This window comes from Centruroides sculpturatus, unplaced genomic scaffold (genome assembly GCF_000671375.1).
Source record: "Centruroides sculpturatus isolate CEXI.00-Female unplaced genomic scaffold, Cexi_2.0 scaffold632, whole genome shotgun sequence".
NCBI lineage: Eukaryota > Metazoa > Arthropoda > Arachnida > Scorpiones > Buthidae > Centruroides > Centruroides sculpturatus.
Genome location: NW_019384887.1, coordinates 197,156 through 213,243, shown reverse-complemented (window position 1 = coordinate 213,243; position 16,088 = coordinate 197,156). Strand labels below are relative to the sequence as shown.

At 27.8% G+C, this 16,088-nt stretch overlaps 1 protein-coding gene across 1 annotated transcript in view; it reads right to left on the bottom strand.

Moving 5' to 3' along the window:
- The window catches only part of LOC111631136 (exocyst complex component 3-like), a 54,324-nt gene that overhangs the window by 34,368 nt on the left and 3,868 nt on the right, over positions 1 to 16,088 (bottom strand). The window contains exons 2-7 of the mRNA XM_023375337.1: positions 10,780 to 10,892; positions 9,360 to 9,450; positions 4,016 to 4,053; positions 3,850 to 3,931; positions 2,588 to 2,850; positions 1,010 to 1,115 (exon numbers count right to left, since the gene is read on the bottom strand). Of these exons, the coding sequence (XP_023231105.1) occupies positions 1,010 to 1,115; positions 2,588 to 2,850; positions 3,850 to 3,931; positions 4,016 to 4,053; positions 9,360 to 9,450; positions 10,780 to 10,892 (693 nt within the window). The remainder of the gene's footprint in view (positions 1 to 1,009; positions 1,116 to 2,587; positions 2,851 to 3,849; positions 3,932 to 4,015; positions 4,054 to 9,359; positions 9,451 to 10,779; positions 10,893 to 16,088) is intronic.

The window sequence follows — 16,088 nt, the reverse complement described above, 5'->3', positions numbered from 1 at the left end:
TGGTTAACCGACGGTTAATCGGGGTCGGATAATCGATGCTCTACTGTAGTAAGAATATTTTGAAAGATATATTCTATAAAAATTATTTTAGAAATTTTATTTATTTAGATGTGATCAAATTTAAAATCAAAAATAAATCTTATATCTTTAAATATATATACTGTATATAATTTTTTTTCAATAAAATAAATAGAAAAAACATATAACAAAGACAAGTATCTGTATTCACTGCATACTAATCTAGTATCAAGAGAATGCTGGAAAAAATATATGATAACAAATAACAAACAATTTATAAGATATTATTCTACAAACATTATAATGTATCTATCAACTACAGACTTAATTATAAAATCATACAGGATTTTATATGATTTTCCAAATATTAATTTTCAATAAATATTTTCACATTTTTCTAATTCCTGCACAATCAGTTTTGAGTTAATGGTTAGGATTCTTTGCTATAATCATAAACTCTAAACTAAATACAAAATAATTAATAAAATTTGCAAAATATGTTTTTTAAATCTGTAATGCTGAAATATGTTCCATGCAAAACTATGATATAATTTGAAGTACAGTACATACACAAATGTGAAATAGTTACTACTGATTGCTATCATGAAATCAAAAAAATAAAAAAATAATGAAATAACTTTCCTACATTCATTTCTATTAAATAAATATTCAACTGAGTAAATTTTCAATGGTAACTTAGTCACTGACTGTAGCAAAAATACTAAAACAGAATTTCTATATTTCTGAAACATTAAAAAGAAATTATTTCAAAAATTTTGAGTAAGTATGCTTATCAATAGTTTTAGAATATTTTTTAAAACATGAATCTCATTAACATAGAAAAATTATTAAATTAAAACTCCCTAATGTGGAATATATAAATATAATTTTTAATCTTATAATAAAATATCAATGATGATCAGCAATACAAAATGTTAAATTAAAATTTAAATATAATATTAAAAATTGTCAAGGAATCAAAATAACTTACTTTAACAACTCTTAAATCTTCAATAACAAGTTGTCTGGTAACTTCTAAATGTCTTACCAACCACATTTTGTTCTCAGCTCGTTCTTCTAATTGATTTCCTTCAATTCTAAAATAAGGCCTTTTTAAAATTCATATAATTGAAACTTTTCTTTTAAATTTTCAAATCTATATTGTTATTACAAATCATATCAACATAAAAAATTTTGATATTCATTACATAATGTATATCTTTAAAATTTTGTTTGTTTTGTTTACTAATAACAATAAACATAGTAATACTTTCTATCTGCCAACTGTCAAGAGCATAAATTAATTATTTCATATCTTTAATCTAGACTTGTGAATTATTTCTCTTCAAACTGTTTTTTCTTTCTATGCAAAGTTTCTTGTAGGATTATTTCTACCTATTTTTATTTATACAAATCTAAAAACAAATAATTAGTTTGTTATTTCTTCTTTAAAAATAAAAAAAAGCTTTAGTAAGCCCAACTGCATTACACAATGATAAAAAAAAAGTATACAAATATACAACAAATAAGCATAAAGATAATACATGAAAATAAAAGTTAATAATAAATATGTAAGTGAATATATTATGAAAGTTTCATACAATTTCATAATATGTGCATTTGTATTTTGCAAGTGACCAACTGTGCAAGTAAATTATGAAACTTACAAAGATAATCTTTTAAAGAAATCAATAATTGTAACGCTGATAACATCTTACAAAATGAATCAAATTCATTTTTATAAGATATCAGATTCAAAAATAATTATGAAGTTGATTATTGTTTTTTAATAACTTTTCTATAATACATTTTGACATATAAAATAGAATTTATAAAAAATAATTGTATTAAAAAAAATGTAAAGTAATATATTTCCATTTTGAATGCATTTTTTTCTAATATTTTCCATTTAATCTAGGCTGTAATTTTTAAGAAATATATTTTCATATAGTTATTCTAAGAGACAGCTATAATATTCTAATTACAGTGTAGGGCCATTAAGCCGCAGTGATTGGGGTCCAAACTTCTTAACCGCAGCTTAACCACGGATTAACTTTGTAGCATTGTAAGGTGTGAATCGGTTACAATGGCGTCTTCCATGTAGCTGACACTCAGCGTGGATAAAATAGATTAATACTGTATTTGAATTTCATTGCAAGTTATTTTATTGTTTATTGATAAATAAAAGTCTAATCTTCTATGAATACTTCTTCGAAGTTATAAGCCAGCATTTAAATATTTAATGTGTGATAGTGCATAGAATGTCAATCACGGACATTTGAAATGCCAAAATGACAGCTGTCAACACCTGTCTCGAGTGTTTGAGAGGCCATGTCCCGGTCCCTATGAACCATACTGTCAAAAAATTTGGATCCAAACTTTTTGCATGGCTTAAGCAAATTCGTGGCTTAATGGCCCTACACTGTATTTTTTTAATCTAATAACACAACTTGATGAAAATTTTCAATATTGAACATTTCTTTAATCTTATAATTAACAATTTAGTATTTTATTAAGTAAATATTTAAAAAAGTAAATTTTTATATATTTTATTAAATAGAAATGTAACCTTTCAGCAACAGCTTGTTTCAGAACTTCAAATGCACGCTGCCTCCATTTTTTTGGTCTACCTGGTGGCAAAAATCCAGTTGTCTTATGTCTAACAAGAGCAGCAGTATCAGCCCTTTCCTCTCTTTCAATAATTCGTAAGGCAGTTACAATAACTTGAGGTTCTTTTCTAACAGAATTCAAGGTACGTTTTAATATTAACCATAACTGCTTACTTAATTCTTCTGACATTTTTTCCACATCAGCAAAATATTGTTTTAACATCTGAAATTAAATGTTTGTTATTTCATACAATTTTAATTCTTAAATTATTTTATCATTAAAGATATTACAAGACATTGAATAACATAATCTAAACAAAATATTGTACAGTTCATACATTTAACTAAAGTAATCTTTAATTTAAAAATTTATTTTATTCTTTAATATAAACTACAAAAGGTATCAAATATAGATATAAAGGATTGTATTATTCAGTATTTTTTATATTCAAACATTTTTCTCTGTAATATCATAGTTTTTAATTAATGACATTATAGTGAATAAAATATAAATTGAAATAATTATAATAATAATAATAAAAAATCAGAGCATATCCATATACAGTGAAAACTGCTTAGGCGACCACCTGCATTGGACGGGCACCTGTCAAAACGGGCAAAAATTTCTGGCACGGAATTTTCAATTTACATAATAAGTTACCTGTATTAAATGACCACCTGTCTAAAAGACCACTTTTTGAAGGAACCGTAGGTGGTCGCCATAGACAGGTTTTACTGTATATTTATTTATTATTGTAATTCATATATCTTTCATTATAATGTCATTAAGTAATTTACACTTATAAATTATAGGCCAACCATTAATTATGTGTACAGTTTTTAGATCAATTTTGACTTCCTTTCTACCTGTTGTGTACACTGATGTACTTTTCAAAAATGCCATTCCTTTAATTACCTGTACAATAATTCATAGATCCTGTAAAATTGAAGAAATGACTAAAACGTTTTGCAAATATCTTCTGATGGGTTATTCACATTACTAGTAAGTAGGATTATAAAAATAAATTAGTAAGCCACTAATATCATTAAAAAGATTCCTCAACCCCTTTCTTACCATTCATGCACTTTTTGCAACCCTTTCCACATAAACTGTATAAATAACTAATGGACAACCCATTATTATAAATTACTTTATTTAAGATGTAAATAAGTTCCATTTAAAAAGAAAAATACAGTATACAAAACTTTTAAGAATACTTACATTCCTATCAGTTGGGCTTCTTGAAGGAAGTTTGTGCATTTCAAACAATAAATCATCCCGAGAATTTTCTAAATCAGCAAGACTAAATAAAACAAAATCCAAATTATAATATACAACAGTTTCAATTCATTGAATTAAAGACATCACTACATAAATAATTTTTTAGCATTGCATTTCAGCTTGCCATGTTATTTGTTCACTTGTCTGCAAAAAGAATTAGTACTGAATGGTGAGAAGTCTTGTTCATTTATTGCCTTTAAATCTATATTCTCAGTAATCAAGCAATCTCCCTAATTTGGCACACCTCTGAGCAAAGAATGACTGGATTACTGAGAATCTACTGCATTTGAATAATTGATTTACACTAATATACTTACTAAAACAAATATTTGATACTACAGATATACATATATATGCCATTATTATATTATAAACAAACAAATATTATATTATAAATTAAACAAATATTTGATACTATAGATATACAGATATGTCATTATTAGTAATATTTTGGGATTGCATTATTAAAAAAATTCAGAAAAGAAATACAGTAGTACCTCGGTGTACGTCTGCTTTAGAATATGTCCAATTCGGAATATGTCCTGTTTGGACGAAACAAATTTTGCTCGGTATACCATTTAATTCAATTATACACACCATCTATGAACAAGTAGCACTATCGGTGTACTAGACCAGACTAGACCTTTGCGGTGCCACAGTTTATAACTTTGTTAAATTTCTTCTGATTTTAATTCGTAAGTAAAATTTTATTATTTTTATTAATCATGAATTGCAAAAAGGCAAGTGAAAAGCAACAGAAAACTAAAAAAATGACTAGAATCAGAATGGAACTGAAAAAAGAGATTGTTGAGGAATATGAAAGTAGTATGCATGTTTGAGATTTAACAGTTGCATACCGTATTCCGAGGACGATATCAACAATCGCGAAAAATAAAGACATTATTAAATCTGCTAACATTGCGAAAGGAGTTAAATCAATTTCTAAACAGAGATCGAAGACATTAGATCATGTTGAGAAATTGCTTTTGCTTTGGATAACTGAAAAACAGTGTGCTGGCGACATTGTATCAGAAGCAAATATTTGCGAGAAAGCTAAAAAGATACATTCTGATCTCTTGAAAAATCAAGCACAAACTAGCCAGGAAAGTGAGGTGTTTAAAGCCAGCCATTTTTTTTCATGAGAATGGATTAATCATTTTTGCATTACTTCTTATGGGAAAGGCTGGTTTGGTATATGTCCTATTTGGTATAAGTCCAAACATTAGGAACGGATTAAGGTCGTATACCGAGGTTCCACTGTAATTCAGAATGCAGTCTAAATCCATAAGTCTCATATCAGCTTTCAGAGCAAATACATCATTATTATTTTATATTTTGATCTATCCATAACTTAGTGTTTACTGCCATGTTAATATATAATAGTTAGATGAAATTATCATTACTAATAATTTTACAAGTCTGTTGCAAATATGTACTAGTACATCAATTTCCAAAATAAATAATAGTAAATGTATTTTATTATCTTCTATTTTTAATGTTACAGCTTTACAAGTATCAATCATTAGTGATCAATATAAATATAACTGCAGCTGATTTTACTGATTAGAGATTTACTACAGCTTGTCCACTGATTAATACTCTTTTGACAATTAATTCTCCAATAATCAGAATAATCAATAAATAATCATTCTACTGGAAAAATATTATTACTCTTTAAACTTAAAATTATTAAATTAGCATTAAAATGTGAGAATCCAGATTTCAAAGTAAACATCTTAATAATAACTTTATCGAATATCTGTCAGTCGTAGTCTAGTCCTTGAGAGACTTAATTGTGTGTGCTTCTATCAAAAACCTTTGCATTGTTGTATTGCTGGATACCTTGGCTACTAATACTTCATCCCTCTTGTCTGTGACAAAATCTACAAATTACAAACTATTTTTACAAGACCTACTTTGCAAGAACTATTTTCGAAACTTACTTAACCAACAAACACCAGATCTCCACTCCTCTACATGGTATTTATTCCTGTGCACTCTAGTGTAAACTCTCTCTTGCAACCACCTACAGTATATAGTTATTTTGACTTAGTACAATATGTATCATGAATCTTTTTTTCTCTTTACAAATGATTATTTGTTTGTTTAACTGGTATCCGAGTGAGTCACTTCCACCTTGCAGTCTCAGTCCTCCATCCAGAATCAGAGCACTCACACATGCAATCACTCATGTGACCTACTTTCAAACTTATTTGCCATCACAGGTTCTGCATCAAACGGGTTGCTGACCCTCCAGTCACAAAAAAATGAACAACATTTAAAGAAATAATAATTTTATTACTAACTATTAATTAACGATAATCATGGCAACACATCCAGTTCTGTTATAAACCACAGGTTTTTGTATCTGTTTTCTCAGTCTGAAATTTTTATTCATTCAAACTGAAAATATTCTATTACAGTAATAATAAATTAGAAATATACATTTCTTATACAATAATTTTCAATCTCATTTATAGCCAATTATCACATCTGATCAATTAATTGTAAGTGCCATCTGCCTATTTTTGAAAAAAATTTCATTTTTAAACACTACATTGCCAATTATTACTTGTGTCTGTTATCTATATTGCACTTAAAAGAATGTCAGATGTATGAAAGTAATTGTGACATAAATTAATTAATTTATCAGTTAATAATCACTAAATGAAACTGCCAGCTATATTTGCTCAGAATGGCATCAATATAGAACTACCAAGAAAGTATATAATCCATATTAAAAATAAAAACATTATCTTGAATCATTGTCAAAAAATTTAGTACAGTAGAGCCTCGATTATCCGACTCAATTGGGGACTGGGGTTGGTCAGATAATTGAAAAGTCGGATAACCGAAAAGTATGAAAAAATCCATTATTAGTGTAGTATACAGTTGTCCCTTAATAATCCGACAGGTACGGGACCAAAGGGGTGACGAATTACCAAAAGTGTCCGGATTACCGAAAGTGATTACATATTTGACATTGTTTTGCTAGCTGTAGCCTACAATATTCCCTACTCCAACTGTTCGAACAGAACTGCTCATGGAAAACACATGAAATGTGTGTCATCATGTAAGAATTGGGTGGGGAGATTCACGTCGCGACATGCTTCTGTGCAAACAGACACGTAACAGAGACAGGGACCTAGATGGGAGGTGCGTCGGATTACTGAGCATGTCGGATTACAAAACGTTGGACTATCAAGGGACAACTGTATTATTATATCCCATGTAATTAGTATATCGCTATTAACCTACTTTGCGTTGAATTTTCATCGATGTTAAGCCTAACAAAAATTTTTAAAAATAATAATCGTCGCTATTGTATCGTTAAAAATTAGAAAATTAAGCCTCGTTTAAATACTGGCTCCCTTTCATGGTCGAATGAGTGTTGCCAGCTAAAACACGTAAAAATAATATTAAAGTAGCCAAGACATAGCCAAATATTGTAGCGCCACATCACTAGCGGACATTTGAAATTTGCTGACTAGGACGGTCGGTTAACCGAGGCTCTACTGTATAATCAAAATTATCTCAGTACACTATTCAAATGAAATTGTCTCAAGTTTGGTTTGACCTCTCAATATTTTCTATCAATTTGGCTTTAGAAAGCAGGTATTAGATAATCTAACAATATTGCAATAGTACTAACTCGTGGCCTACCCAAAATCTGACCTAACATTTTGGCTTCAAAATAACCATTATTGGGTGACATAATAAGATATAAGATCATAACAGAATAGGTTTATGACCTTCCCAACTCTTTCATGTGTTCTTTAGGCCAGTTAATTTTCCAATTCAGATAATTAACCTCCTGGTTACCCTCAGAAGGTAAACAGCTATAATTAGACTAAAGTGCTTATTCAGACAATGTCATGAATGTGTGGATCCTTGGCAATTTTTTCTTTTTGACAGTTTTAATTGTGGACAATGTTTAGCTAATGTATCAATTTGCCACAATTTGTGTGTATTAATCGAAATTATATACATCTTCTGTATCTATTGCTTAATAGAACATTTAATTTATATTAATCATAAAAAAAAATAAGTTAATAATTTTACTTTTTTTTTTCATTTTCAATATTATAACCAGTTAAAATTTTTAACATTTTTTTCCAGTAATTTTTTCATCAGTTTGTTTTAAAACATTTTTCACAAATTGCCATATGTGTTTGTAATATGTTTGTTTAGAATGTTAGTCAAATAGGCTAGCTTGTTAATGAGATTTATAGGTTTTGTATGGTAACCACCAAATTAATTAATTTCTCTATTTAGGTTTTTAGCTGGTGAAAACCATGGGTCATGTAATGGGTTAATAACAGTATCATTGAGTTACCACATCTCTTTCACATTCAGGAGGTAAAGTGAACTGATGGAGAGGAGAGCTTGTGAATTTGGGCAGAAGTTTTTTTGACAAGTGGGGGCAATATTAGATAATGTTATTTTGAATTAAAGAGAGGCATTTATTTTTTCTGGGATTAATGTTAGTTACACATACTCGCTATAAAAATAACATGTGATTTATATAAATTAGAGAAAAAAATCTGTAAATAACTAAATTTCTTGTTTTGTAAATGGTGTGAAAAATGAATTTTATTCAGCATTATTTCAGTTTATTTTTTATTAATAGACTAGTTGAAATTCAAATTATGGTTATGTATGCATGGTTCTTAGGTTACATCCTTTTATGCAAATTAGGTACTGAACATGCAAGATCTTGCATGTGGATTGGTGTAGGTTAGATTTACACACTCTAAAAAACAAAAAAAATTTTAAATATATTTATTGATTTTACATACTGTAAAGCATTTTTAATGCATAAAATTTTACAAGTTCTTGAAATATTTTCTCTATGTCATTTTGTTTGGATTTTTTTAAGAGTAACAAGAACTTTGTATTTTGCTTACAAGTGTGCTTTTCAGGTTCCATTTTGATTGCATTTGAACAATTCAGTTTTATGTATGTCAGAAGTTTGTATAAAGAGATCAGAATCAAAGAAAGTACATTGGAAGTCCTTTCTATTTCAAATAATTCACCACAGTGGAAAGCAAGGAAAACACTACCATTTCAAAAGGCTATAGAAAACTTTTGTTTATGCTTTTCTTCTTTAATAAGATGTAGCAGATTACTTTTTATTTTATTTGTTTAAAATACTGTTTATTAAGATATTTTTTGGTTATTTAGAAAGTTAACATTTTTAGTTGTAGATATGTACTTAAGATATAAATTGAAATTTAACGCTACAAAGAACATAGCCATAGTTATTGTTGTCTTTTTATAGCACTATGAAATTGGCATTTTACAATGGTTTGAACATCAACACAACAGACTCCTATATGAAATGGCATGACAACAATATATGCTACCAAAGGACAGCACTGAGTTGCATCATGCATTGGCCATAATGGCTAACATATAAAAATGATTGGTAATATCTTAGCACATCTTACCTGGCTATGTTTCATACTTTCTTCACGAACATCTTGCAATCTTTCTGCTAATAATGGAATAACTTGAAAATTTCCTTCAATTTCTTTTAAACTAATTTGAAAGAAATTGTAATTCATTAAAAAAAATATTGATTTAATATATTCATACTCAATTAAGTTAATTATGAATATAAGAGAATTTTTATATTTCAAAATAGAGAGATAAAAAAAAATATAAATATCATTCACAAAATTTCAATATATAATTCCCATAAAAAATATGTGTAATGTTAATTATTGAAATAAAAAATAAGAAAATCTACAAAGATAAAAATTATGCAATAGTAGTATTATTTATAATATGAAAAGCTTGGTTCATATAGTGAAGAATGAATTAAACTATTTCCATCTTTTAATCTCTATTTTGGGATCAAATGCATTAACACTGTTAAAACAATCAAATTTATGAGCTAAATATTGTTTTAAGCTCTGAAAATTTCTATCTGTTTGTGAAGACTAAATTTTTTTACTCATCAGACTACAAAGGAATCTTGTATAGTAAGACTATTTAAACAACTTTTCAATTGGCCAATTTCACCTTGAACAGATTAAGCTGATTTTTACTGATTTCATGTTTAAAGAGTTAACAGAATATTTTCAAAGTTTTTGTTATGATAATATATTTTTTAGTGTTCATTTATTTTTAAATTATAAAAGTAAATTCAATTTATTTTTCAAAAGTATCTCAAGAGATATTAGAAGAATGATCATAGATTTCTTATAACCTGTAGAGTGTAATTTGCACGTTTTCTTTAAATAAGATATCAGCTACAAACAAGCAATTATTTATTGTGACATTGTCACATTGCTGAACTGTTTTTAATCATATTTTTTAAATTTATTTAATTTAAAATATATGCTCTCCACTTCAGATTAGTAGTGTCTTGCCCCTGTACATAATACTTTTCCCATTAGCAAGCACTAATATTTTCCTGTTAGCAACAGAGTCATGCGTCATCTATCTAACTCCTTACAGAGAAAAATTTTTTTAATTGAAATAACTTTCAGTTTGCATCAGAAGTTCATATACAGTTAATCAGGGCCTCCTGCTCTTAAGATTTCCAAATCTGGTCTTGGATTTCACCTATTTAAGTCCATTCTCAAGATTAAGGAAAGACAGATGGACAGCGAGAATTTATAGGTCTACAATTTTTTCAAATTGCAGTCCAACTAATCATAATAAAAATCAAATAATATACTATTCATATTTATTATTAGAGACTTTTCTATTATTGACCTGGCATTTGTCAAACCTAAACTACAGAAAAAAAAAATCACTATTTATTAAATATATAATTTAGTGTATTAATCATTTAAAAACAACATGTTAAAACTACAAATATGGAATTTATGTATTTATTTATATATGAAAATTACATACTTTGATTTAATATCTTGTATGTCCTGTAATGCTGTCTGCAACTGATTTAAACCTAATTTCACACCATCTAATTGTGTCTGCATGGCAGTTTTCAACATTGCTTCAACTGAGGCCTAATTTAAACAAGAAAAATTTTTTAAAATAAAAATAACAAATTGGCACAGATTTTAATCTCATAATTAATAAATATATTTTTAAAAAGTATATAATTTAAACAATAAATTAGTAGTAGTCATATTTCAGTATTATTTAACATAAAATTTATAATATAATATTGGCAATTTAATATAAATGTTTAATCCTCTAAATAAATTTTCCTTTCATTAAGTAAGGTAATTAATCTCACACATTAAAATAGTTATCATGTATATGTAAAATTAAGCAAAAAATGAAAAAGAAATATATGCATTTTCAATAATAAAATGTAACAGGAATAAAAATATCATAACAAAAACCCACAAATGTTGATTTTATTTATCTTATTAGTACAATTTTTTAAAATATGACACACTGCACAAATACACTCTTAATTTTAAATTTTCAATGTAAAAAAATTACTTTACTATGATTAAATATTCTGTTTTAAATTTCATAATCTTTGCTAAAATTTCTAAAATTAAATTCCTTGCTTAAAGAAATCTTATGCAAAAGAATAAAATTAAAAAAAAACTGATCCAAATCATTAAAAAAGAATCAATGCTTCATAAATTTATAAGAGGATGTCAAGAAAAATGTCATGTTATTTACATTTTGTATTCTCACACATAAGTTCAGTAATAAATTCAACAATAAAATGTAAAAATAAGGATTTTTTTAAATCTATATAAAAGGTAATCATCATATTTTAATTTTTTCAGCTGTTTACGGATTTTTGGAAAAGAACCACTAGATTTCTTAGTCTAATCATGACAAGCTTCTTGTGAATTTATATTAAAAATTAATTTAAACTTTCAAATGTTTACCTTGATTCCTTTATAAAAATTGAATTTATTCATTAGGACAAACTGTTGAACCAAGTTGTGTTTTTATTGATAACAATAAAGAAAATATATATTGTAAATATCAAATAAAAATATAAAAAAGGAAAACTTGAAATCTATGAAATTATTTAAAGGTGGTGGTGATGGTAATTTTTTCTGCTTTACAGATGATCATTTATCTCTAAAGCAGAAGAAAAAAAATCACAGCTGCTCAAAGAAAAGTAATACTACTTTTGTGTGTCTTTTGTAGTGTAAACTATATTATTTTAAATCACAAAGTAAATTTTAATAGTTTTTAAACATTTTTATACTGAAAGTTGATAATTTACCGTATATAGTGTTATCATAAAACTTAAGGCATATGAACAANCGCACCATCTATGAACAAGTAGCACTATCGGTGTACTAGACCAGACTAGACCTTTGCGGTGCCACAGTTTATAACTTTGTTAAATTTCTTCTGATTTTAATTCGTAAGTAAAATTTTATTATTTTTATTAATCATGAATTGCAAAAAGGCAAGTGAAAAGCAACAGAAAACTAAAAAAATGACTAGAATCAGAATGGAACTGAAAAAAGAGATTGTTGAGGAATATGAAAGTAGTATGCATGTTTGAGATTTAACAGTTGCATACCGTATTCCGAGGACGATATCAACAATCGCGAAAAATAAAGACATTATTAAATCTGCTAACATTGGGAATGGGGTTAAATCAATTTCTAAACAGAGATCGAAGACATTAGATCATGTTGAGAAATTGCTTTTGCTTTGGATAACTGAAAAACAGTGTGCTGGCGACATTGTATCAGAAGTAAATATTTGCGAGAAAGCTAAAAAGATACATTCTGATCTCTTGAAAAATCAAGCACAAACTAGCCAGGAAAGTGAGGTGTTTAAAGCCAGCCATTTTTTTTCATGAGAATGGATTAATCATTTTTGCATTACTTCTTATGGGAAAGGCTGGTTTGGTATATGTCCTATTTGGTATAAGTCCAAACATTAGGAACGGATTAAGGTCGTATACCGAGGTTCCACTGTAATTCAGAATGCAGTCTAAATCCATAAGTCTCATATCAGCTTTCAGAGCAAATACATCATTATTATTTTATATTTTGATCTATCCATAACTTAGTGTTTACTGCCATGTTAATATATAATAGTTAGATGAAATTATCATTACTAATAATTTTACAAGTCTGTTGCAAATATGTACTAGTACATCAATTTCCAAAATAAATAATAGTAAATGTATTTTATTATCTTCTATTTTTAATGTTACAGCTTTACAAGTATCAATCATTAGTGATCAATATAAATATAACTGCAGCTGATTTTACTGATTAGAGATTTACTACAGCTTGTCCACTGATTAATACTCTTTTGACAATTAATTCTCCAATAATCAGAATAATCAATAAATAATCATTCTACTGGAAAAATATTATTACTCTTTAAACTTAAAATTATTAAATTAGCATTAAAATGTGAGAATCCAGATTTCAAAGTAAACATCTTAATAATAACTTTATCGAATATCTGTCAGTCGTAGTCTAGTCCTTGAGAGACTTAATTGTGTGTGCTTCTATCAAAAACCTTTGCATTGTTGTATTGCTGGATACCTTGGCTACTAATACTTCATCCCTCTTGTCTGTGACAAAATCTACAAATTACAAACTATTTTTACAAGACCTACTTTGCAAGAACTATTTTCGAAACTTACTTAACCAACAAACACCAGATCTCCACTCCTCTACATGGTATTTATTCCTGTGCACTCTAGTGTAAACTCTCTCTTGCAACCACCTACAGTATATAGTTATTTTGACTTAGTACAATATGTATCATGAATCTTTTTTTCTCTTTACAAATGATTATTTGTTTGTTTAACTGGTATCCGAGTGAGTCACTTCCACCTTGCAGTCTCAGTCCTCCATCCAGAATCAGAGCACTCACACATGCAATCACTCATGTGACCTACTTTCAAACTTATTTGCCATCACAGGTTCTGCATCAAACGGGTTGCTGACCCTCCAGTCACAAAAAAATGAACAACATTTAAAGAAATAATAATTTTATTACTAACTATTAATTAACGATAATCATGGCAACACATCCAGTTCTGTTATAAACCACAGGTTTTTGTATCTGTTTTCTCAGTCTGAAATTTTTATTCATTCAAACTGAAAATATTCTATTACAGTAATAATAAATTAGAAATATACATTTCTTATACAATAATTTTCAATCTCATTTATAGCCAATTATCACATCTGATCAATTAATTGTAAGTGCCATCTGCCTATTTTTGAAAAAAATTTCATTTTTAAACACTACATTGCCAATTATTACTTGTGTCTGTTACCTATATTGCACTTAAAAGAATGTCAGATGTATGAAAGTAATTGTGACATAAATTAATTAATTTATCAGTTAATAATCACTAAATGAAACTGCCAGCTATATTTGCTCAGAATGGCATCAATATAGAACTACCAAGAAAGTATATAATCCATATTAAAAATAAAAACATTATCTTGAATCATTGTCAAAAAATTTAGTACAGTAGAGCCTCGATTATCCGACTCAATTGGGGACTGGGGTTGGTCAGATAATTGAAAAGTCGGATAACCGAAAAGTATGAAAAAATCCATTATTAGTGTAGTATACAGTTGTCCCTTAATAATCCGACAGGTACGGGACCAAAGGGGTGACGAATTACCAAAAGTGTCCGGATTACCGAAAGTGATTACATATTTGACATTGTTTTGCTAGCTGTAGNAAAAAATAATTGTATTAAAAAAAATGTAAAGTAATATATTTCCATTTTGAATGCATTTTTTTCTAATATTTTCCATTTAATCTAGGCTGTAATTTTTAAGAAATATATTTTCATATAGTTATTCTAAGAGACAGCTATAATATTCTAATTACAGTGTAGGGCCATTAAGCCGCAGTGATTGGGGTCCAAACTTCTTAACCGCAGCTTAACCACGGATTAACTTTGTAGCATTGTAAGGTGTGAATCGGTTACAATGGCGTCTTCCATGTAGCTGACACTCAGCGTGGATAAAATAGATTAATACTGTATTTGAATTTCATTGCAAGTTATTTTATTGTTTATTGATAAATAAAAGTCTAATCTTCTATGAATACTTCTTCGAAGTTATAAGCCAGCATTTAAATATTTAATGTGTGATAGTGCATAGAATGTCAATCACGGACATTTGAAATGCCAAAATGACAGCTGTCAACACCTGTCTCGAGTGTTTGAGAGGCCATGTCCCGGTCCCTATGAACCATACTGTCAAAAAATTTGGATCCAAACTTTTTGCATGGCTTAAGCAAATTCGTGGCTTAATGGCCCTACACTGTATTTTTTTAATCTAATAACACAACTTGATGAAAATTTTCAATATTGAACATTTCTTTAATCTTATAATTAACAATTTATTATTTTATTAAGTAAATATTTAAAAAAGTAAATTTTTATATATTTTATTAAATAGAAATGTAACCTTTCAGCAACAGCTTGTTTCAGAACTTCAAATGCACGCTGCCTCCATTTTTTTGGTCTACCTGGTGGCAAAAATCCAGTTGTCTTATGTCTAACAAGAGCAGCAGTATCAGCCCTTTCCTCTCTTTCAATAATTCGTAAGGCAGTTACAATAACTTGAGGTTCTTTTCTAACAGAATTCAAGGTACGTTTTAATATTAACCATAACTGCTTACTTAATTCTTCTGACATTTTTTCCACATCAGCAAAATATTGTTTTAACATCTGAAATTAAATGTTTGTTATTTCATACAATTTTAATTCTTAAATTATTTTATCATTAAAGATATTACAAGACATTGAATAACATAATCTAAACAAAATATTGTACAGTTCATACATTTAACTAAAGTAATCTTTAATTTAAAAATTTATTTTATTCTTTAATATAAACTACAAAAGGTATCAAATATAGATATAAAGGATTGTATTATTCAGTATTTTTTATATTCAAACATTTTTCTCTGTAATATCATAGTTTTTAATTAATGACATTATAGTGAATAAAATATAAATTGAAATAATTATAATAATAATAATAAAAAATCAGAGCATATCCATATACAGTGAAAACTGCTTAGGCGACCACCTGCATTGGACGGGCACCTGTCAAAACGGGCAAAAATTTCTGGCACGGAATTTTCAATTTACATAATAAGTTACCTGTATTAAATGACCACCTGTCTAAAAGACCACTTTTTGAAGGAACCGTGGGTGGTCGCCATAGACAGGTTTTACTGTATATAATTTATATAAACTTTTATATAAAACGTAA